Genomic DNA, 9,095 nt, shown 5'->3' with positions numbered 1-9,095 from the left:
AGAGAGAGAGAGAGAGAGAGAGAGAGAGAGAGAGAGAGAGAGAGAGAGAGAAGAGAGAGAGAGAGAGAGAGAGAGAGAGGGAGAAAGAGATAGCAGTATCCCCTTTATGGGTGAAGTATACACCCCTATCTGTTAAAAAGTATTAATGATCTGGCATGTGAATGTATAGCAGGGCCTATACATCACAAATTCACTTGATATATATGCTTGTGTATGGTCAAGCTATGGTTACACTACAGCCAATACGACGAATCAGCTGAAAATCAATCATAGGAAAGAGTAGAATTGGCTACAACTACCAACAAAAACATTAGTGATAATATTCTTCAAATATCACGAGTATCAATCGAAAGTAATATACTTGGTAGCTTTAGGTGTACTTCCATATTACGCAATCTCTCCTCCACTCCAATTGAGATATCAGGCTTTTCTTCTTTAACAGCCACATCTGTCAAGTTCCTTTTGCATGTGTATGCATCTGATGTGCGCATTTGTGGACCATAGTGATTCACAACTCTTGTCACTAGAATTGAATTTTTTTAAACATGATGCAGTTTTGCATCGCGCCAAATTGCATTGCGCTTTCAGCAAAGAAGCCAAAGTTCTTGTCATGGCGCCATAATCTATTAACGAATAAGAGTTTGATTAAGAGATAACAATTTTTCTAAAATGCTAGTTAACTATAAGGCTATAGGCAACTTAAAATGCTTGTATATACAAAATACACACCTCTAACATGACCTTTTTGCCCAACACTTGGTATAAACACTGAAGATGTCCTTGCACAGGTGCTTTCTGAAAAAAAAGAATTATTTATTTTCTATGGCCAGGGGCATGTACAGGGGGGGTCCAGGGGGTCCGGACTATCCCCCCCCCCACTCGCGCAGAATGTCCGTTATATTTTTATTAAAGGGAGAGTTTACTCTAGGTTCTAGGGTTATTTTCAGCTAATTTAGGTTATAATTACGCTACATAAAAAGTTTCATGGTTCAATCACCATTAGAAATATTTAAAAAAAATGTTTTAAAACTAACGACTACAGTTTGATTACAACGACGGTGGCGCCACTAAAAGCGCACGATCTGATAAGTTGCGCAAAACCACTTTCTAGCCAATGGTTACAGACCGAGGGTGTTTCTTATTTATTCATTTAAAAGCAAAACGATTGTAATATCTTATAAACGACATATAGTTTCAGTTATAATATGGATAAATTTGCCCTAAAATGAATATCGTTCGGTTAAATAGCATTTAGGTATAAATATAATTGCACTTTTGTGATTAGCCCTCAGTCTGTAACGTGCAAAATAAATTGTCAAATACGCAACTTTTTCGGGGTGGCAGCACGGTCGCGGGTGTCATGGCGCCGTTCAAATTTCGTAGCGTTGATGTGTAATTAATTATAACAATTAAATTAGGTATCTGGTAACAAGTACGTGTGGGTATAGACGATTTGTTATACAGTAAGTACAGTTGTATGCAGTAAAATCCTAGAGCCTCCTATCTCTTTGAACGTTTTATTTTATTTTAAAATAATAAAATTGTCTAAGATGTTAATGCACCAGACAAAAATGGCATTGATGCACATATCAAGATGAAGTTATTGTGGTGTCAGATGCGAGGAAAACACATCTGAGGGGGTCTAATTTCAAAAAATTTCTGGTGGAAGGGCCCCCCAGACACCCTCTTCGCCGCATGTTTGGGTTACGGTTAGACGCCCACCCCCACCTGGTACAAATCCTGTACACGCCCCTGATGGCTTTTATTATATGGCATATGTCATAATCATCATAGTCGGCATCATCTAATTAGCAATGTATTCAATACATTCGTCAAGATAATGACTATTTTGCTTTTGTATTTTTGAGTCGCCCCTTTTTGGCGGGGCGGTCGTGTGAGGGCAAACAAACAATATTTATTTTTTATTTTTTTTTATTATGGCCTGACATTGTAGGAAATGCGGTGCAGGTGGAATATGAAGGTTGCATAGTTTATTAGGTGGGCTGTGTGCGAGATGCAACAGAGCTAATAATCATTTTATTTGAGAAACACGTATATAGTTGTTCAACAATTAACATCATAGAGATGTGAGAAAGAGATCATCCCAAAAAGGCTGTGTATTGCCCGTAGGCGTCGTTACTAGTCTGGTCGTGCGGTATATGGTAACGTCCCAGTTAGCCTACTCCAATTTCGTCTACTCTCAGAATTGGCAATATTCCCATTTCGCCTACTCCCATCGTTTCATTTTTATGCAACTGTATTTTCTATTTTTGTCAAGTTGACTGTTGTGTTCTCATTATTTGTACCTATGTTTTCTTCTGGTTCCTGTAGTCTATGTAATAGTAGTATGTGTGCCAATTAAACCATATTTTATTATTTATAAATGATTATTTAGTGAACAACCCGATCATAGATGAAATGGGAATGGGGTAGATTTTGAGCATAGACAAATTGGTAGTAGGCGATATGGGTGTAGGCTTGTACCGTAGAGATTGGACGCTCGCCCGAAACTGGTCGCTCCGTAGGCATGCTCTTTTGTTTTGCTCTTGTTTTCTTTTTGTTTGAATCTTGTTTTGCAGAGCCGTAGGAAATAGTAGCCATGCTCTTTTGTTTTCTTTTTGTTTCGCCTTGTAACCTGACACACATAACACAGTCTTACTAACTTACCACATATTGCAAATTGTTTCAATCAAATGTTTCCATCAGTGACCGGGTTGCCCGCCATGTTTGTTTATTGCAACCGTTTTCGAGCGTCCAAAATTCTACGGTACAGGCCAACTGGGAATTTTGCTGTAGGCGAAATGGGAATTTTGCCGTAGGCGAAATGGGAGTAGGCCAACAGGGAATAAACCCAGAAACAGGTCCTGCAGCCCGGTTCAGTGGTTGGGTTAATATAGTCCGAGCCGACGCAGACCCCAGTAATGGGGATAAACCCGCACCCTCAGATTAGCAAAGCAGAGTTATAACGTCTGCATGTGCGGACTAGGGTTAATAAGGCTTGTAGGGTCTATGTCCCCCTGACCTCTGTTTGACCTGGCTCGTTTAGCTATTTCTGACTAACCCTAACCCTATCCCGGTGCAAATCCACTTTAGGCACCTTAAGTATCACGAAGTGATGCACAGATTTCTGTGTGTCATCAACTGATGCACAGACTTTCCGTATATCAAGAAATGATGCATAAACCCTAACCCTAACCCTAGCTCTAACCCTAACACACTTTGTGATACCTATGCCTAAGGTTATACTTTATGACTTAGGGTTAAGGTTAGGGTTTTTGCATCATTCCTTGATATACGGAAAGTCTGTGCATCAGCTAGTTGTCAGTTGATGATACACAGAAATCTGTGCATCACTTCGTGATACCTATACGGTGCCTAAAGTGGATTTGCGCCCCCTATCCCTATATATATTATATATATATATATATATATATATTAATTATTATTATTAGTCAGAAATAGCTAAACGAGCCAGGTCAAACAGAGGTCAGGAAGACATAGACCTTATCCTTATCTGCGTTAATAAGCTCTAAAGCTGCATAATAATGATAAGCACAGAAAGTTTATTGGGCACCTGTGTGAAAAGTCTCAAATCCACAAAATTCTCTTTTGTTACTATAGTCGACTTCTTCTCTCTTCCTGCTGATAAACGATAAAATCCTGCGCTCGACTTCTGCTTTGTTTGCCGTAATCTGCACTAAAGCTGGCAATGAAACGTAACGCCCACTGCCACTGGCACTGGCTTTGCCAGAATCTCTAATATCGCAATCTTCTCCACCTGCACAGGAAGTGGGTATTATATCCTCCATCACATATACTGTGATATTTAGAACATAGCCACTCTGTTTGATGGCAAAAATTGCACGTGAATTTTAATGTGTAACTTTCAATCGTGCCATGGCCATGGGCGCAGACATATTTGTTGTTTATTCAATTTTCCAGCACTCTGCCACTATCACACATAAAATTACTATAACGGTCACCTAAAAATGTTTTATAAAAAAATAACCGAACTGTTTACAATTTATAATTTTATTAGTATAACATTGAAATATATACGTGATTTCTAGCAACATGACGAAATAAATTAAAATAATTAGTCTATCTATTCAAACGATAGATGGCAATACGCACCCATAAGGTTTTAAATGTTTGCTATGATTGGTTACTTCTATATTTGTAGGCGGGGCAAACCGTAGGTCGCGCCAAATTTATCTGCAGAAGACCGTTTGTAGTGTTTCAACTTGCTGGGTAATGTATGAATATTGCTTTATTTCGCTAATACTAATAATAATAATAATAATAACGTTGCTTAAATTTCGTTCATCATAAAGAGTTCATCAATATCTGAGCAGTAGCAATTTGTATTCAAGTTTACGTATGTAATGTAATGATGAGTTACGTGATGATGACATTGATGAAGTTATTCCAAAACCGTACGTCCGTAGGCCCTACCGTACCTGTGACTGTGTTATGGTATGTATTGTACCGTACAATGTACGGTAACGTTACCATCATTTTATGTTTTAGACGGCTCAAGCTACCGTGTAACGTATCACATACAGAAACTCAGCTTAAACTTAAATGCATGGGACCCATATCCCCTACTACTACTAGCTAGCGACCCCAACACATGGGCATCGATCATCATTATCATCATTAACATTATTATTATAGTTATACAATGCATCATCACCAAACACTAACCCCTAAACCAGCTGTACCACTGCAAATAATTGCAATATAAAACAGTGATCACATGTTGCCACAGTCAAACATGATGCACTCGATCCCAAGGTAAGGTTGGTATAATGCTAAAAAATATAGTTATACCATAATAGGAACGATGTATAGCTTAGCAGTAGCTCTAGTAGTGAGTAGTACTATAGCCCTCCGCTCTGCCGCAGGCCGCCTGTGGCGGAGCGGAGGGCTATAGTACTAGAGCTAGCTTAGCAGTAGAATGTATGATTAAGGGCTTTCAATGTGAGCCTAATTTTAGACTTTGTGCTATAGAATAGGATATACTCATATATTCGTATATAGTAAAATATAGTAGGCAGTATATACTATACAGACTATAGTCTGGGACTGTCATTTATAACCAGTGATTTGTTAGCATAAATGATAATTAACAAACAGGTACAACTAGCTGTTCGATTGTTTTATAAAGAAAAGTGGAAATCAGCTCATTTTGAATCAACCATAGGTATGATATCGATTTAAACAAATATATCTGAGATTCATGAATCTTTTGTGCAATAAACAATGAATCTTGAACATCCTACACCAGTGCATATCCTAGTGTATATCGTATATATTTGCTTGCGGAATTCTAATTTGATGCTTTACTATTTCTAGTGTGGCCACGTGACGGAATATTCTGCTAACAGCCATGTCCACCGAATTTGAGCACATCTCCTTGCTTCCAATGCAATGCGGCGACAACTTTGACACGGAGGTCAGCAACACAAATTTCGACCCGTCAGCAGCAGGCTATCAAGATTTCACCTCTGCTCCGTTTTCTGCGCTCCCACCACTGCTGCGGCACGCGGATGAGTCCAACCCAGGTTTTACGCGAACAGGGAAGATGTGCAGCGACCGGCTGCCAGCGCAGGCGGCACAAGCACCACAGCCGCTCTGGCAGCAGCAACGAACTGACGTACGTGCGAGTGGCGACCGTTCCCAGTTAATAGCGGGGGGATCCTCAGCCGGCCCCTCTGTCGGCGGCGGTCTGAAGAGGCCGCTATGGGATTCAACAAACACAGTGACGCGTGGAGCGACTTTGCGAGTGGAGGGGACACCCACCAAGACTCTGATTGGGAGTCAGCTCGACCCGCTGACACCCACCGCCAACCTAAAGCTGCTGTTTAGCGCCATGAGCCCTGAGATTCGCAACCGCGACAGCAAGAAAAAGAAGCAGCTGTTCGACGAGTGCAGTGGTGATGTTGCAGCGTCGGTGCAGGAAGCAGCAGGTGATGGCGGGAATGAGGCAGTATTGGAAGGTTGTGAGGGCGGTGCTTTTATTGAAGATGCAATATTTAAAACAAGTCGCAAGGACAAGTCTTTGAGATTGCTATGCATGAGGTGAGAATATAGTATAAATATAATATAATATAGGTATAAACAGATACAAATAGTCTACGTGTGGGCTGTGGAGCTGTGAATTAACTGCTACAATTTATTGTAGTTAGTATAGATAAAAGAGAGAGGAGTTAAAACTAATTCTTTTTAAAGAATGTTACATTTTGTTTCAATGAAATTTTCACGTGTTTCAGGTTTCTGGCAATGTTTCCAAATGACACTAGTGTACAAATATCCATGTGCTTGGATAAGATTGCTAAGCAATTGTGTAAGTATATAATACGAGTTATGTGTTCCTGATTGTAAATTTTGTATAGATTGTTCTTTTGTAGGGTGCATGGTTACGTTACTTAAATTTGTTTTAGTCTTGCTGTAGATGTAATATTATTTCTAAATCTAAAGCAATATTGATGGATTTTCAGAGCATTTGTACAACCTTAATGCATTATGGGGATAGGAGGAGGAATGTCTTGAGTAATTATTATGAAAACGTCATGTCTATGGGGAGTGTTATGTCTAAAGATGAAAGTGGATCACAAACTTGATTATGTCTGGTATAGAAAGACTTTGTGTAGGAAAATTTGACAGGTTCCTTATTTGCACAATGATTTGTTAACTCAAGTAAGGCTAAAGGATTGCATGACAGGTCCGCTGCCTTGTTCACAGAAGTGCTGCCACGTAGCCTTTGTCTTGCTAACTGATGAGCTTGTATAGCATAGGGCTTGTCTTGACCCAAGCAACAATTAGCAAGTCTCTGTAAACTGGTAGCAGGCAGACTATTTGTGCTATGGACCTTGGTGTTGTGATAGTAATTAAGAGGCTGAGACAGTGCTGTCTGCGCAAGTTAACTATTACTGGGTCTGATACTACTAAGTTTTTTGGCATACAGTAGCATATGGTCACTTGCACAGTTGGTTAATTTGGATTTAGAATGTTATATATGTTGATATATATAGTTATCATGCTTATACTGGCATTCCATGCCCCAGCATCTTTACAATAACTGTTTCTAATAAATATTACAATGTCATATATTCATGTTTTAATCAATTAGATTAATTAACGTTCTCACAAGTTACGGTGCTGATCCGCTCATGGCTTTTACCATGAACTAATGTATATTGAGTGTGAATTCGATAATGTATTAAAACGTTTATGCCTGTATTAGTTTGCTCTCCATTATACCTTGAAATACTTACAGTTATTTTACTATTACCTTGCCTTTGCTGAGGTCATTCTGGCCACACCTCACTGCTGCAGTTACCATATGCAACCCATGAGATCCAGAAAATTGGCCAGGGAAATTTGTTTACAAAGAGAACTGTAGTATAAAAAGCTGTAGCCTAGGCATAAAAAAGTAAGGAGTGAGACATATGGATAGTAGTTCTAGATCGATCTTCTAGTTTCTAATAGTACAGAGCTCAGATTAGCCCCCGGTGACCTACTAAACAAAAACAACTACTGTGCTGCTACTGATTGCATAGATTGTTCAATTATTCTGCTGGGATTACGTTAAGTGGTTGCCGACCTCATTCATAATAAGATCTCCACAGGTTACTGATTACGTCTGCAAATCTTGATGGCCGCTGCATCCGTTGACGTGGTAATTGCGCGTGTGATTACAGGAAGCACTATGTGATTACACGCACCGACTTATTTCCCCCCCCCTCCCCCGTGTTCTACAGGTACGGAGCGCCGCCGCATCTACGACATCGTTAACGTGCTCGAGAGCGTCGAGATCGTGAGCCGACAGGCGAAGAATCAGTACTCGTGGCACGGGCGCGCTCAGCTCACCAACACCCTGCTGAAGCTGAAGGTAACCATAACTACGCGGGTGTCGATCGTCGCCCAACAACTAATTACGACAGCCGGCCGCGCGTGCCTGAGTGAGAGGAATGGCCGCAGGGTGCAGACAACGGCCACACAGTGGGGAATCTATCTATTACATCTGTTTAGGTGCCGGTTCACGTGGGTCATTATAACGAATCGTTATCAAGGGTGGAGCTCTACAGGCATGATTAAGGTGGCGAAAAAGGGCCAGATTCTGCATGATTAGCTTCGTCTAAGACGACATGCGTGTGGATAGTTCTTAAGAGCACTCGTCAGAACTCTAACTGGTACCTATCTGTTACGATGCTGCCACACAGGGAGTATGCAGAAGCAGAGCGAGTGGCACAGGTCGAAGTGCGCGAATCACAATCTTAACTTCATCGTTCACATGAACTTTCATCAAGATTTGTAACTATAATCTGACGTGCTGCGAACTGCCTGCAAGTGTATTGCTGCTATTTCGATGAAACCTGCGTGCAGTGAAAAAAATACACGGGGGCTCGGGGCGATTTGGCCCCCGAAATGCCAAAAAAAGCCCCCGTAAATTTGCATAGAGTTCAATGCAAACCAAATTTTAGAGTGCTATTTTCATGCACGCGAGCTTGAAAAGTAGCCCCCAAAAAATAAATTTTTTCCCTGCCTGCGTGTGTACGTATTCTCACTTCATGCACGTGTGTGCAAGTCGCTCTGCTAATTAATCATCCACAACATTGCTCCAGTAGAGCATAGATTTCGAGCAAATTGAATTTACTAGAGATAATGGTTGGTGCAAACAAGCGCTACAGTACTAAACAATCATAGCCACGTATGAGATTTCCTAGCTACATCTAATCAACTGACCTTCAAAGCTATCAATAACTTATAACCATTCATAGCCATCACTAGCAACGTACAGGAAAAACTAAAGTTACGCTAAAATTGAATTTAATCATGCGTAAATGTGATACACTGACTCCTAGTTGCATATATGTGGAACTGCGCAAAATAAATGTAAATATAAAAATAAATGTGTTGTCCAGTTTACACAGCGCTCACTATAACGATTGTGTTTCTCGTCGGGCACAGGAGCTGGCAAGGCGGGAACGCTATGATCGTTTATTGGAGGCTGTCCTTGAGTATGAACCAGACAGGACGTGTCGCTAATGCGCACCTCACTGCACGAGTCCTTTCCCGACATCAGCAAT

At 40.6% G+C, this 9,095-nt stretch overlaps 2 protein-coding genes across 3 annotated transcripts; one reads left to right on the top strand and one right to left on the bottom strand.

Moving 5' to 3' along the window:
- Positions 1-361: 361 nt before the first annotated feature.
- Positions 362-3,935, bottom strand: LOC106817290 (MAP3K12-binding inhibitory protein 1-like; the record flags this gene model as incomplete). The annotated part of the gene is given in 3 exon segments (XM_014821954.1): positions 362-523; positions 730-795; positions 3,575-3,935. Coding segments are annotated over 3 exon segments (463 nt in total), but the record flags the coding sequence as incomplete, so codon positions are not given.
- Positions 3,936-4,188: 253 nt separating this feature from the next.
- Positions 4,189-9,060, top strand: LOC106817289 (transcription factor E2F8-like). Of its 2 annotated transcripts, none has more exons than XM_014821951.1 (5): positions 4,189-4,251; positions 5,359-6,084; positions 6,276-6,349; positions 7,767-7,897; positions 8,977-9,060. In XM_014821951.1, the coding sequence occupies exons 2-5, from the start codon at positions 5,393-5,395 to the stop codon at positions 9,052-9,054; spliced, it is 975 nt and encodes a 324-aa protein (XP_014677437.1). In that variant the 5' UTR covers positions 4,189-4,251; positions 5,359-5,392; the 3' UTR covers positions 9,055-9,060. The 2 variants fall into 2 exon arrangements, with proteins under 2 accessions (XP_014677437.1, XP_014677438.1); XM_014821952.1 differs by having other exon boundaries at positions 4,227-4,256.
- The last annotated feature ends 35 nt before the right edge of the window (positions 9,061-9,095 follow it).

Source organism: Priapulus caudatus, unplaced genomic scaffold (genome assembly GCF_000485595.1).
Source record: "Priapulus caudatus unplaced genomic scaffold, Priapulus_caudatus-5.0.1 Scaffold1667, whole genome shotgun sequence".
NCBI classification, from domain to species: domain Eukaryota; kingdom Metazoa; phylum Priapulida; class Priapulimorpha; order Priapulimorphida; family Priapulidae; genus Priapulus; species Priapulus caudatus.
Note: the sequence above shows the minus strand (reverse complement) of the source record. Positions and strands in the feature narration are given on the sequence as shown.